This window comes from Rhinolophus sinicus, chromosome 16, assembly GCF_057876585.1.
Source record: "Rhinolophus sinicus isolate RSI-liver-muscle chromosome 16, RSI-T2T, whole genome shotgun sequence".
Classification (NCBI taxonomy): Eukaryota; Metazoa; Chordata; class Mammalia; order Chiroptera; family Rhinolophidae; genus Rhinolophus; species Rhinolophus sinicus.
This window is the reverse complement of record NC_142516.1, coordinates 187,513,326-187,528,707: the sequence shown is the minus strand read 5'-3', so window position 1 is coordinate 187,528,707 and position 15,382 is coordinate 187,513,326. Positions and strand designations below refer to the sequence as shown.

The window sequence follows — 15,382 nt, the reverse complement described above, 5'->3', positions numbered from 1 at the left end:
CTTGATCGCGCTCACGGCTCCGTGTGCGCGGAATGACACTGTCGCTCAAGGCCAACTTCGGTCGCCCCAACTGCCCCCGCGGAAAGGACGCGCGGCTCCTCATGAAGGCGCTAAGCGACCACGGGGACGGAGGGGCTGTCCTGAAGCGAAGAGCACCCGGGCTCAGCGCCCTCCTCCTGGGAGACGGCGGGCAGCAGGTCTGCGCCTCGGCGGACACCGACACCAGGGCCACCCGCAGGCTCCGAGGACACGGCTCCCGGCCAACCGTCCCACGCCGCAGGGGGGTCGGGTGCACACGAGCCACCGGATGCCCTCGCAGCCGTCCCCGGGCGGCCGCCGCCAGTGTGAGGCCTGACAGCCCCGAGCGGTGAGGGGCCTCGCCCACCGGAGCCGCCGCGGTGACGACGGAGGCGTGAAGCGAGACCCTGGACCGGGGTCCGCAAGGCCAAGGTCCGCCCGCGCGTCCGAGCAAAACAGCCCCGCCTCCCCGCCGCCCCAGCCGGTTCCCGCCCGTCGCCTCACCTCGGCCGGCACCGGCAGGTTCTCTGCCGCCGCCTTCAGCTCCAGCACCGAGTCCATCTGCCTGTCGGTCAGCGGCGCCGTGGTGTCGGGTCTCCGATCCCAGAGAGCCAGCTTCTCCCGAGCGTCCCGCTCCGCCGCCGCCTCAGGCAGCAGCAGCGCCGCCTCCGCCATCGCCGCCGACCCCGCGGCCCTCAGCAGCAGCGGGGTGGTGGCGACCCCGACAGACAGGCCCGGGCCACTTCCGGGAGAGCCCGAGTTTCCAGCGAGGCACCGGCAGCGGGGCGGGGCGGGCCGGAATCACCCGGCCCCGGAAGTGCTTCTGCGAGTATGTGGGCGGGACTGAGGTCAGGGCGGACGTGGCTTTAAACGGGGTACAAATATTTCCGGTTGCAATGTAGACTGAGGGCGAAGAATATAGACCCTGGCGGAAATAGAAATGCCCCTACCGGAAGTCTCTTTCTCAACAGCCATAACTTTATTGTTCCGTGTTGTTCATGACAATTGAGCTAAGTGACCCTGCCGGCAGGGGCCTTCGTGAGCTCCGAATCTACTACTGCCTCTGCTCATAGCTGGGTAGTCTCGATGGAGTGTGTGGACTGTGTGATTTCCTTATTGATATGTTGACAGTTTCTGCTAGCTCGGTCACAACCACGAGCACAAACTTTTCCAACATCCAGTAACTCCAATGTTAGAAAACTAGTTTATGTGCTTCAGACATCACGAATAGTACTATCAAATAACTGGAAACAACCTAAACGTCCAACACTGAAGAATTCGATCAATAATTCATGGCACAAACATGTAATTGGAATACTTATTCTGCCATTTAAATCATGTTGTAGACTTGAGTGACAAAACAAATAATGACAGTATTGCATCATAACTTATAAATACTCGTGAGCCCATCCTGATATAAATAAATGAATTAATAAATGGGGGAGAAGGGACAGCTCTACCTTACAGAAGAATTCCAATCAATAAATGTTTAAAGAATGCGGGAAACAGTAATAATTGTAGCAGGCAAGATCTAAGGAAGGGTGCTACAATTAGCGAAAGCGTGAAGAGAAACAGCATTTGCCACTGTATCCCACGATCTCCCCAAGATGTGTATTAACAGCAATCTTACAGTGAAAAACCCGGCAGACATCACCGTAGCCAAGCGCTCCAACTCGTCATCATGAAACTCCTGGTAGACGGAGGACACATTATCCTTCTGTGGTATTCTTGCCAAAAATGCAAAACTACATTCATTCTAACCATGAGAAAACATGAGACAAATTCAAATGGAGGGATGTCCCTGCAAAACAACTCAACAGCATTCTTCAAAAGTGTCAAGGTCATAAAAGACAAGGAAAGCCGGAGGAACTGTTTACATACTGGAGGAGATGAGAGAGACATGACAACTAGATGCAAGGTCAGAACTTGGATTGGATCCTGGGATAGAAAAAGGGGCAACTATCGCATAAAATACAGATACTTGAATAAGGTCTGTAGTTTAGATTACAGTATATACCTATGTTAATTTCCCAGTTTTGCTTGTTCTTCATAGTTATGTCAGATAATATTAGGGAAAGCCGGATGATGGACGTACTCGGCACTAATTTTGCAACTTTTCTGAAGTCTAAAATTATCTCAAAGTCAAGAGATAGGAATGCTGTAGGAATATTTATCTTTGGGGAAATGGTTGTGATATAATTAAGACGAATGATACAGTATATTATCCTGTTGACCAAAAAAACACTCCCAAAATATTTACAGATGATTGGGGTTACTAATATATAATTTCCCCCTCCCCCTGTCCATCTCTTTTCGTTCTTTCTTTTCCATCTCCTCCTTTTCCCTCTTCTTTTTCTTCTCCTTTTACAATGACTTTTGCATTTCAGAGCAAGGTCTTTAATTATTCAACCCAGCTTCAGAGATTTGTTTCTCTATCACATCAAACCACCAGTATTTTCTAAAGAAAGTCATCTTGTAGATGTGTACAGATATGCGGATCTAAGTACCTAAAATATTCCTTCTCTTCTTCAGGTTAGACTGATCTCCAGTTCCAAAAATATTAGAAATAAAGTTAATCCTGTTGAGTTTGGTGATAATTCTTCACCAAACATTCTTCCTTCAAGGCACAAATATAAGAATCTTCTCTCTTCCAAATGCATTTCTATTGCAGATTTCCCTAAAGGTATGATCACTCCACTTTCTTCTGAACATTATGTTTAATTCCTTAAAATATTTTTATCAACTGGTGATTTATGATGCTAAAGGGTTGCAATGCAGGTCATGGTACCCATGGAAAAGATTTGGGCCAAGACTGAATGTTTAATCAGCTGCTGTGAGGTCAAATGAGGTAAGAGGAAGGTAAATATGCAACACAATAATGCATGGATTATTCTGGAACTGAAGAATTGAGGGAGCTAAAGGAGGACAGCTGTGCCTGGTTACCCGCTGGCTCTGTAAGGGGTGAGGGAGAGACAAGAGCAGTGAAACAGAGTAAGAGTAACAGCAGTTTTTACAGGGTATTTTAATTTTGCAGGACACTAGCAGAGAAGTATTTATATTTGAACGATGCAGCGGTTGCTCACAATATGGTAGAAAGTGTGGTCTACAATAACTGAATTCTGCTTCAGACTCTACTGCTCTTTCCTGTATGGACAAATATTATCTGTTCCTCCCCAAAGAAGTACAAATTTCCTGTAATGGATCCACTTTTATACTCTGTATTACGAGTCAAAATTTCTTCCTGTTTCCACCTGGTGATTTGCTTATTCCCAGAAGCACTACACAGTTTTAATTTTCTACTATAATTCTTACAATATATTTATTTGATTCAAGTTGTGGTAATTGTTCCCATAAAATAATTCAAACTGATATAGCATATATCTGTACATACAAGATATATGCTTATTTATATCTGTACATATAAGATACACATATTAGGTTGGTGCAAAAGTAATTGCAGTTTAAAAGGTTAAAAATTGCAAAAACTGCAATTACTTTTGCACCAACATAATAAATATCCATATCGTGTGTGTGCATGTGAGAAAGAGAGAGAGAGAGAGAGAGAGAGAGAGAGAGAGAGAGAGAGAGAGAGAGAGAGAGAGAGAGAGAGAGAGAGAGAGGATAAGACAGGATAGCACGGGCGATCTTAGAAAAAGGACAAACATGAGGTCAGAGTTGTCTCATCCATAAATGATCAACATCTCCATATCACAATAGATGACATTTTGTTTGTAAGGTGTTATTTGGATTTCACATTTGATCTCTAGATTGCAATCCTGTAAGGCAAGATAGGGGTTGTTCTCTTTCATTTAGACATAGGTAAATGAAACACAGGAAGACGAAGAGAGTTGTCAAAGACATTTGGGACGATGAAGAAAAAAGACCACCTCTATATGCTCTTTCTAGAGGGAAACTTACCAATACTTACCAAAACAGAGGCTGGAGAAATAAAGAGAAACAACAGGCCTATAATCCAGCAGTTCTATCTCTGAGAATCTATCCTAGAGAAATTCTTGAATATGCAAAAAGCATCCATGTACAGGATAATTTGTAATGGAGAAAAATGGACACAACCTAAATATTTTTCAATAGGGAAATTGTTTTGTTCCTGTTATCTATTGCTACATACCTAACAAACTAACCCAAGTAGTTTAGATTTGCATCCCTCTGGAATTCTCCAGGCTGACCTCCCAAAGGCCCTAAGACTTGGTAGCAGCTGTACTTCTGCCTGTGGGAATCTTCCAGAAATACACTGAGCACAGTGTCCATTCCAAGGACAACCTCCTCAACTGCTTTCCAACCAGTTTTTGTGCCACACCCCAGAGGGATCTGATCCAGTCTCAACAGCAACAGGGTCTTTTTCAACCTGGTTCTCGAATGGGGTGGGGCTCCAGACAGGGAAGTTCACCAGACTGAGAAGCCCCGAATCTGATGACCACCCACAGCCTTCTCCGTACCCCATAAAGAACCACTGCCATGCACCTTTGTGCCAAGACTAAAACAATAAAACTCCTAAAATATAGGACAAAAGCTTCACAACACTGAATTGGGTAATGATTTCTTGGATATGACACCAAAGACACAGGTAACAAAGGAAAAAAAGACAGATTGCTCATCATAACATTTAAAATTTTTGTGCATCAATATACTACCAACAGAGTAAAAGAGCAACCCACAGAATGGGAGAAAATGTTTGTAAATCATGTATCCATTAAGGGATTAATATCCAGAATATATAGGGAACTGTGAAAACTCAACAACAGAAATCCAAACAACCCAATTCAAAAATTGACAAAGGACTTGAACAGACATTTCTCCAAAGAAGATACACAAATGGCCAATAAGCACATGCAAACATGCTCGTCATCAATTAGGGAAATGCAAAGCAAAATTACCGTGAGATACCATGTCATACCCATTAGCTACTATCCAAGAAACAGAAAACAAGTGTTGGCAAGGCTGTAAAGAAAGCGGAACTCTTACACACTGTTGGTGGGAATGAAAATGGTGCAGTAGCTATGAAACAGAATGCAGTTCTTCAAAACCTAAAAATAAAATTGCCATATGATCTAGCAGTTCTCCTTATATACCCAAAAGAATTAAAAGCAGGATCTCAAACAGATACTTGTACACCCACGTTCATTACTCACAGTAGCTGAAATATGTAAGCAACCCAAGTATCCATCGACGGATGAATGGATAAGCAAAATGTGGCTATACACACAATGGAGTATCACTCAGCCTTAGAAAGGCAAGAAATTCTGTAACATGCTGCAACATGAACCTTAAAGGTATTATGCTAAGTAAAATAAGCCAGTCACAAAAGGACCAATACTGAATGATTCCACTTAGATGAGGTACCTAAATTAGTTAAAATCATAAAAACACAAAGCGTAAGGGTGGTTGCCAGGAGCTCGGGGAGAGAATGAGGAGTTCCTCTTTACTGGGTAGAGGGTGATAGGTCTACAAAATGAGGTGTTCTGGGGATGGATGGTGGTGATGGTTGTACAACAACGTGAATGTACTTAAGGCTGCAGAACTGTACACATAAATATGTTTTAAATGATCGATTAATTTTATGTATACTTTACCACAATTGGAAAAAATGAAGCTCAGCCTGAACTGAACATAGGCTGACAGAGGTTTTGATTTCTTTGAGTGTCACAGCAGAAACCTGGTGAATAAAGCAATCACTAGGAAATGCTCCATGTCCCAATTCTCGGACTCCATGGTGACCTTACGATAATACCACACAAGAATCCCAGAAGTAATGAGCCAACCTTAGCAGGCTTCTTCCATTTATTGCAACAAGCATTTATTGCATTACCTACTATGGTATCCGCAAAGTATTATGTTAAAAAAAGCACAAATAGTACAGCAAATTAGAGCAGTGATGCAGTTCAAGATGGAGTTCGTCAGTGGCCTTAAGCAATTCTTGATACTTGTAAGCCTGGATCTAACATGCGGATTCCTTTTCAGTCTAGAATCATCAGAACTGTGACACATACATTCAGTGAAGATAGGGAATCGCTCATATTTAGTCGGCTTCTCTTTCCATAAAGTACCGTGACGTGTTTCAGAAATACCTTTAAAGATTACAATAAGGAAAACCTGTGAGAGACAATGTAGCTCTATCATATGTTGCAATGAAACAGTATGATTTGAAAGTAGGTAAGTCAGAGGGAGACAAAGAGTTGTGTAAAACACTCCAGGAATTTAGAGGGTAGGTACATGTCTACATAATACACTCTATCTAGGTTTCCCCCACTGCCAATAAAAAAAGACAGGTTCAAAATTTTTTAATTATAAAATATTATATTCATTGAATAAAAAGAAAATAGTTAAAAACTGAAACAGCAAGCTTCCTATTTATTCTCTCAGCTCAATTTTCAGTTTGATAGACACTTAGTATACTTTTAGAAACATTATATCATTAAAATGTAAATATTATATTTACTATAACTCCCATTTTCCCCACTTATGTATAACATGGATGTCTATATTCCAAGCTAGTGCTTTTGTATTCAAGATTTTGTTTTCAATTATAAAATACAGGCTTGTAGAACAATATAAAGTTATGCATAAACAAAATAGTAATAATTCTTTCCACCCAGTGATGGTTAAATTTTATGTCAACGTGGCCAAGCTACGGTGCCTGCTGTATGGCCAACTCTTCTAGATGGCACTGTGAGGGTATCTATGAACATGTACAATCAGCTGACTTTAAGACTACACTCCCCAACAGGGGTGGGCCGCGTTGTTAAAGGCCTTGGGGTTTCCTGGAGAAGGAATTCTGTCTCGAGACTGTAACACAGAAATCTTGCCTGCGTTTCCAGCCTACTGACCTGACCTACTGCCCTACAGACCTTATATTTACCTGTTCCCCACCATCACGAGTCTCTTCCTTAAAATAAATCATGTACACACACACACACACACACACACACACACACACTCCTACTGGTTCTGTTTCTCTAGAGAACCCTTAGACACACCCCTCACGTAAGTTTCTGCTTTTTTCCTGAAGAAATGAGTTCATGGTATACATGAGTCTGCATCTCAACTCCTGCTCAAAAACACATCACGACACCCTTCCAGGTCAGCAGCAGACCTCTCGTTCTTCTCAGGTGCCACACAGTAGCCACTGTATGGATGGGCCAGAGCTGAGTTACGCAGGAGACGGATAGGTAGAGGTTGTTTCCCGTTTTTTGCTCTTGGTGCTTTTGGTTCCACTATTTCCATCGAGCTTTCAAGAAACAGATTTATACGCTGCTCTTGTATTTTTGTATTCCCATGCTTTGCTTCCGAGTGGATTTATTTATAATCCACCAAAAATGTACCGTCAGATTTTCCCAGCTGCCACTTTAACAATAAATAGCCCGATTTAAAGCCAAATGTGCCTAACAGGTGCCATGATCCAAGTGGAAGCTCGACTACTCACAGGCGTTTGAGACTCAGCCAGCTGTTCTCACTGACCACAAGTCAGTCACTTAGGGATGTGTCATTTCCTCTTAGGCAGGAGACTGAAACAAAAAGTCTCTCTCTTTTCCTCCAACTCTATTTTTTTCAATAAACTACTATGCTTAATTCCAATGTTAAGACAGGCATCTAGAAAATGCTTATAAGCAAAGTAATTGGGGGTGGGGGTGGGCTGGTTAGCTCAGTTGGTTAGAGCGTGGTGCTTATATCACCAAGGTCACCGGTTCAATCCCCACATGGGCCACTGGGAGCTGCTCCCTCCTTAAAAATAAATAAATAAATAGATAAAAATAAAAATCAGTAAGCACAGTAATTAATAAACCACATTTGCATTTCATCTACTGGTTATTTTACACCAACCAGAGGTGTTTCTGCCTGGTCCACAGTTAGCCAGGGACCCCAGCTCCTGCCTTGAGCCATCAAATGCTGGAAGGATTGAGGGAACGTGCAAGTTCAGGCGACTGCTGTCATCACATGGTGTCCTCAGGCTCCAGGGTGGCTTGTCAACCCAGCCCACGAAGCATATTCACTGGTCTCTGCTGAGCTGCAGAATATTTCAGATAATGGGAGGTCACACAGGTGCCCAGGCAATCGTTGGCATGACCCCAGCAGCTCTGGGTGGAGGGAATGTCTGCAGCCTCTTTCACCAATGCTATTTCTATTCCAGCCTCTGGACTCCTTGGAGCTTGTCTTTGGTTAAATGTTTCTCTTTATCTGAAATAACCACAGTCACTTTTATAATTATATATTACTCCAGTTTATTAAATAATGACACAAGGTTGATGCCTCCTACTCCAACAATGTTGAAATAAAGAGCCTGAAATATAAAGGCGTATGAAACTTTATAATCTTTACATAATATATACTATTTCAGGGCAAGAACAAAAAAAGCCACATTTTTTTCTATCGCATCAACAACATTTAGCATCAATGATTACACAAATCCACAAGCCAACAAAAACAATCCACTTTTTTCATTTTGGTTATAAAAGCTAAAAATCCTTTGGGCACATTTGAGCAATATCCAAGGGGCGGGGGCAGTTCCAGCCACATACTCGAAAAAAAGGGGACCAAGTCTCCCAAATCCTTAAGTTCTTTCTTGGTCAGAAGCTTCAACTGCATAACTCTTTCAAAAAGCAGAAAAGCCAACAGCTAAGAGCCTGTTCTATGTAGTGTTTAATAAATCTACATTGAAGAAACACTGTATTTTTGTCTTCAAAACGCGCTTAAGTTTTACAGTAAGATTTGAATTCCTTTTCATTCTGGTATGAACATGTACATGATTTTAATAATTCGACATAATGAATATTGCATGACATTTACTCTTAGAAAGCATATGTACACTTAAAAAATAAAATGTTTTCTACATTAAAAAATAAAGAGTGATTCATTAAAAGGAATCCTTTCAACTCAACGAACTCAAAAGTGAGAGCCTTTCTATAGGAAGCCTTTACCACATCCATGGGATTTGGTAAACCGTCTCCTGTTTATAAAGATGCGGGTTGGTAGCAGGAATGACCCCTGATGAGCTCAGCTCTCCAGGGTCACATCTAGAGCAAGCTCAGAGATCTAGACCTTCATCTTAATCTGCAAGCAATTAACACCTACTTGCCACCCGCCACCCTTCTTTCTTCCCTTCTCTTTTTAATGACAGTTGTCATAGCTCTTACTTTGGAAACAAAATCCTGCTTGATTTGTCAAATTCATCATTCACAAGGAAGGCAAGATGAAAGAAGAGACTGACAGGGAGGAAAGCTGCCCAGTCCCCAAGGAAACCCTGCATTCCTTGCAGCTTCAGGGAGGAAGCCGCCCAGGGGCCACCGTGGGAATCTGTCAGGCATCCCCTGCAGAAGGGTCACCCTAGAGCACACAGTTAGTATGTATTCAATACTCCCCCAGAGTACAACGGAAGGCACTCAAGGACATGCATGCCGTGTCCGGGGCTGTCTTCTACAAGTGGGAAGTTCTCGGAGCTCAGAGTCGCTTTTTATTTTGGGAAGAATAAGATGAAGACAAGAAACTAGAGGGGGAACGATTTCTTTTGTCTTTAGAGGAAGAGAAGGATGAACGATATACCTCTCATGAGAAACTAGATAAACAAGTGCCATATTAAAGAAATAGTTTCTAAAATTACAAGCAAGTATTTTCCATCCAAGCCAATTAGGAAGTTTGAAACAGGAAATATTTTAACAAACATGACCAGACTAAAGTAAAAACTGGAAAATCTGGAAGTCTTGCTAATGAATGTAATAAAACCTTTCTTTCACAGGGTCTTTCACAAAGGGCTAACCTCCGAATTACAATGACCAGCCCATGACCAAATGCCTCTCTTCCGTATACTCAGACTGTTTACTGTGGGATCACAGCTGTAGGATGTAAACACACTAATGCTAAGAGTGGAGCACTTGCAACTGTTTCCTTTATTTGACCCTCAACATCAACAGACGTTATTGTCTCCACTGACAGACTGGGAAGTAAACTTTGCTAAAAATCACAGAGCAAATAGCTGAATGACCTAAAGACAGAACCTCCCACCCACAAGAGCTTGCCTCCCTCACAGCCAACACATCACGTGTCATGAGTTCAGACATTAATACTTTGTGCGTCATGAATTCAGACATTAATACTTCGTAACAAGTCCTCACAAAGGTCAAGCCTTCAAAGGCTTAGAATCACTTATTATAAGTGAGAGATCCTGCCAGAACAGAAAACTATAAAGCAGTGCAATATTCCCGGGACCTATTTCCTGCACTGTGTGTACCTGGAGTTGCAAAGTCCAGGTCTCCACGTGTGAAACCGCTTCAGCTGACAAGAAGCCAAAGCCCCTCCGGAAACTCAGGAACGTGACACCCTCTGGGAGGCTCTAGTCCACGGTTCCGGGGAGCAGCGATGCGTCACGTGCTCTGCTCCCCTGAAGAAAACAGTACATAGTTCCTGATCTTCTTGCGAGTTTTCTTCAGCCAGAAACACGCGTGTCAGGTCATCTTTGATGTCGAAGGGCACTTTGATGGTAAGGACTAGCGTTTGGATGCTACAGTTGATGCCATTAAACATTCGACGCATGTTCCGCGCCCACACACAGCGGTCTGAACTCACCTGGTCTTCATCTGTTGCTCAGACCTCAGAATGTGTGACGAGCCAAGCGGTGAGAAGCGGTGTGAATCACAGGAAGCTTTACTGGTTTGGAAGTTAACATTTTCAGAGGAGTCTCAAGCAGCCTTGACTTGTCATAAATCCAATTTCTTCAACTGCTCATATGTCACAAAGAACTATAGTTATTGGTTAAGGCTGACAAAGAAAATGCCATCTTAACCCCAACACATAAAAACAGACCCACAAGTAGCACATTGACTAACAAATACATTTGGACAGACCACACGCCATGGATGTGATGAAATAAGAGGGGCTGCATCCTAACCATCCTGAAAGGTCTACCCACTACCCTTCCAAGGTCAGCTTGGAACGGACAGATCACAGCGGAGAGGTGTAAATGTCCTAGCATCAGCTCTCAGACTACACCCTCACCGCTTGGCTTTTGTGATTTTACTGCGGTGGGAAGACTGCAGAACAGTACTTCTGTGTGACAGAGAAACAGTGAGCCCCTGGGAAGGTCTCCTCGAGGGTTTCTGCTCTGCAGGCTCCCACGGGAGGGAGGCGCAGATAGAGGAACAGGATAGTGAACCCAGCGTTCCCTACCTCGTACTTCTGCCCTTTCCTTTCCTGTCTAATAAACCGCCAATCCTTTCCTACCTCCCACTTTGGCAATCAGGAAATAGTACTGACTGGCCGACTAATTGTAGAATTAATCACTCTTTATCCTTAGGCACTCTCTAAAATAAACATTCCAGCACACTGCTGCCAAACCACATCCTTCCCCAGGGTGGTTGGGGATATAAAATCAATCCTGCCGTTCTCTGAAATCATAAATACTCTCAGTTTTTATAACAGAGTCTAAATAAAAATGTGTATTGATATCATTACCTTTCAATTACAGCATCTTTAAACCAAGACTCACAATGCCTAGCACAGACTTTAAACCTCCTGAAAAAGAAACTGAATAGTTATTTCGTGGATCAGAGGAACTTGAAAGAATAAAATCCTACTTCTAAATTATAATTAATAACATGATAGTTTATACAAACAATATTCTTTTAGCTATATATTTTTTCAGATCTACTGCAACAGAAAAGGATACAATGATATTCCAAGGACCCAGTCTCAACCAATTTGGCCAAAACCCTTTATACAGGGCAAAAAAACCTTCATTCTTCCATGTCTGTTTTAAGGGGGGAAAAAAGTTAACTTCCAACATTCCAAATATGTCAAATGCATTAATAATGGTGTCCAGACTAAACTCAAGTTTTTTTAAAAATAAATTTATTTGGAAGGACTACCGTGTTTCCCCGAAAATAAGACCTACCTGGACCATCAGCTCTAATGCGTCTTTTGGAGCAAAAATTAATATAGGACCCGGTCTTATATTATATAAGACCCAGTATTATATTATATTATATTATATTACATTATATTATATTATAAAAGACCCGGTCTTATATCGTATTATATAAGACCTGGTATATTATATTATAATCATATTATATTATAGCCGGTTTACATTATATTATACTATACTAATATTATATTATATTATATTTATTATATTATATTATACCCGGTCTTACATTATAGTAAAATAAGACCGGGTCTCATATTAATTTTTGATCCAAAAGATGCATTAGAGCTGATGGTCCAGCCAGGTCTTATTTTCGGGGAGACACAATAGCTGAGAAATCACTGCCCTCTGCCTCTGCTGGGTCTTTAAAAGCTTCTGCATAGGTGAAGACTTAGGCTCCAGGCCAAACCACCCCACCCCCAAAGCAGACAAACAGCAGCAGAATGGATAAGCAATGATATTTCATTCCAGCCAGTCTTTTGCCTGCTTGCCACGTGGGCCCACAAATGGCTCAGAAATAAAGAAGTAAAGCAATGTTGGTAAAGATAGAATTCAGAGGCCGTCCTGGTTGCTCAGGTGGTTGGGGTGCTGTGCTCCTAAGGTGGAGGTCGCCGGTTCGATTCCCACATGGGCCAGTGAGCTGCGCCCTCTACAGCTAAGATTGTGAACAACTCTCCCTGGAGCTGGGCTGCCATGAGCAGCCAGAGGTTGGCATAAGCTGCGGTAAGCTGCTGTGAGCGGCCGACCTATGAGTAGCGACCGACTGCCTCAGCAGGGGGGAGCGCAAGACTCATAATAGCACTATGGGCCAGGGAGCTGTGTCCTACACAACTAGACTGAGCAACGGCTTGAACCGGAGTCGGGGGGAGGCAGAACAAGGGGGGCGGGGAAAGATAGAATTCACAGCACCACTACTTCATGTTGTTGGATGGATAAAAATGAGTATCTTTGCTTCATTAAAGCAACACTTGAAGTCTAGGATGCACCAGCATCACCCTGGAAAATGGGAACCACAAAAGTGGCCCCTCATCTTTGGTGGTGGGCAATCTGCTCGAAGAGACAGTCGCAAACTCTTGTCCACTCGTGAACAGTAGGTCTATTTAAACTCAGAATCACAGCACAAACTGGGAGTTAAAAAACAGTCACGGGGATGTAAAGTACAGCAAAGGGGATATAGTCAGGACTGTTGTAATAACTGTACAGTGCCAGGGGGGAACAAGACTTATCAGGCGGACCACTTCATAAGTTATATCAATGTCTGACCACTATGCTGTACACCTGAAACTAATGTAAAATAATATTGAATGTCAACTGTAATTGGAAAAAAAAAAAAAATGTGTTCATTCTTTGCTGAAAAAAATAAAAATAAACAAACTGAGAATTACAGTACAATTGATGTGTTCCTTTGAGCGATATCTGAATGAAGGATACTCATTCCAGTTTGACTCAACAGGAAGGAGGTATCTTTTGCAAGGAGACACAGTTCTCTGATCACAGAAAATATGACCATTTTCTCACCTTTCACAGCAGAGCAAAGCTGTAAATGAAATGAGCTTTCATTTCTAAATATTCATCTAGATTTTGTCTTTATAAAACTTAGCCTCAATGTGGCAAAAACTGTACCATCTCAGGGCTTTAGAGCATCACTCACTCATCTTAGTTATAATAGCCCTCAAAATTTAGTTACTTCTTAGGTTAAATAAAGAAGCAAATAATACATAATATATACATACAGAGGGTGCCAAAAAAATGTATACACATTTTAAGAGATGAAAACTGTATCAAAATTGTAATACTCAATATGCACCAACAACAAAAGATGAATACAAGTCACGTTTGACTTCTGCAATGACAAGAGGTGCTCAAAGTGGTTCCTGTCAGCGTCCAGACGCTTCTGATTATGGTGAACTACCCCTTGAGCAACGGTGACCAAAGTGTCCACCTGTATACAATTTTTTGGTACCGTGTGTGTGTGTGTGTGTGTGTGTGTGTGTGTGTGCGCGCACGTGCATGTGTATGGGGGGCAGTTTCATGGATTGAAGTTATCTACTAGAATGCTAAAGATGAAATAAATGTGTTTATTTGACAATAATGTCCCTTCTTATTAATTATACTAACAAGGCTTACCACATTATTCCTGGCACTATGCTGTTTTGTAGGCATTATCTCAATTATTTTTACAATAACCCAATAGTATAGGTGCTGTTACTGTCCCATTTCACTTATGAGGAAACTGAAGTATAGCGTCTGTACCTTGGCCAAAGTCACACAATTACAAGTGACAGATCCACAAGTCTGCTTTGCTCTGAACCCTATGTTTTTAAATCATAAGAAATTCCTAAGAGGGTACCAGGGAAGCTAATGAGCTGGGAAGGAAGTCACAGCCCTGTAGAGATGGACATTCTTTCTCACCTGTAGCAGGCAATCCAGGGTACCTGTGTAGCCAGAGCACCTGCTGTTGCGAAGGGCTCTCTGGTTCATCGCACGTGTTCTCACAACATCCACAGGGTTGGAGGCCAGGGCGCCCGCCAGACCGCAGGCGAAGCTCGAGCTGTGAAGACGATACCAACGGACAACCGTTCAGCACAACCGTCAAAAGCAGGACCAGCCTCCGCCCACACTATGTGCGAGGAATGCGCAACAGACGAACTGGATCAAACATGATCCACATCTACCAGCTGCACCACCTTCCCAAACACCAGCACTCAGGACACTGACTTAGAAATTCCAGCCTCAGCTTAGAGGAGCTTAGAGGCTCTGGAATGCCAAAGCCTCATAGAAACATGAAGGAACGTCCTCCCAGGATGGTCTATTCACCTATAAGCAGACATCAGAGGAATTTGGAAAATGTCATAACCACATTTTCCTTCGAGATTAGAGAAAGATTTCCTCCATGTAAATGCCCACCAGGGTCTCATGTTCTACGAAACCTTCAGTCTCACAAGATTGGCCACAGTTGGTATCAGTGAACTCAGAGCAGCATTGCTCAGCTTCAGCACCACTGACATCGGCCAGACAAGTCTTCGCTGTGCAGTCGTGTCCTGTCCTAAGATGCCCAGCAGCTGCCTGGCCTCTACCTGCTCAGAACAATAGCAACAGTCTTCAGAAACTGTCCAATGTCCCCAGGGGCAAAATCGCCCCGCAATGGATTCAAGTATGATACATCCACACTAACCTGCAGCTATCAAAAATAAATAAAGTCTGTATATATATTATTAAAGTTTTGAAAAGCAAGTAAGAAAGACAAATACTGCATGGTATGACTTATAAGGGACTCTAAAAAAAAAAAAAAAAAAAACCCCTAGCCAAACTCATAGAAACAGAGTAGAAAAGTGGTTGCCAGGGGGTAGGTGGTGGGTGAAATCAGGAGAGATTGGTAAAATGTACAAAATCTCAGTTATAAGATGGACAAGACCTGAGGTTCTAATGTAT

General features: G+C 42.6%; 2 protein-coding genes across 9 annotated transcripts in view; both read right to left on the bottom strand.

Moving 5' to 3' along the window:
* The window catches only part of COG3 (component of oligomeric golgi complex 3), a 53,791-nt gene extending 52,946 nt beyond the window's left edge, over positions 1–845 (bottom strand). Inside the window, exon 1 of the mRNA XM_019756980.3 lies at positions 523–845. Coding sequence (XP_019612539.2) covers positions 523–693 — 171 coding nt within the window. The 5' untranslated portion in view covers positions 694–845. The remainder of the gene's footprint in view (positions 1–522) is intronic.
* A 7,385-nt stretch (positions 846–8,230) lies between these two features.
* SLC25A30 (solute carrier family 25 member 30) overlaps positions 8,231–15,382 on the bottom strand; it is a 61,360-nt gene continuing 54,208 nt past the window's right edge. For all 8 annotated transcript variants that reach the window (XM_088793030.1, XM_088793032.1, XM_088793031.1 and 5 more), the window contains 3 exons: positions 14,363–14,501; positions 11,693–11,773; positions 8,231–10,766 (listed from right to left, as the gene is read on the bottom strand). In XM_088793030.1, the coding sequence (XP_088649156.1) occupies positions 10,725–10,766; positions 11,693–11,773; positions 14,363–14,501 (262 nt within the window). In that variant the 3' untranslated portion in view covers positions 8,231–10,724. The remainder of the gene's footprint in view (positions 10,767–11,692; positions 11,774–14,362; positions 14,502–15,382) is intronic.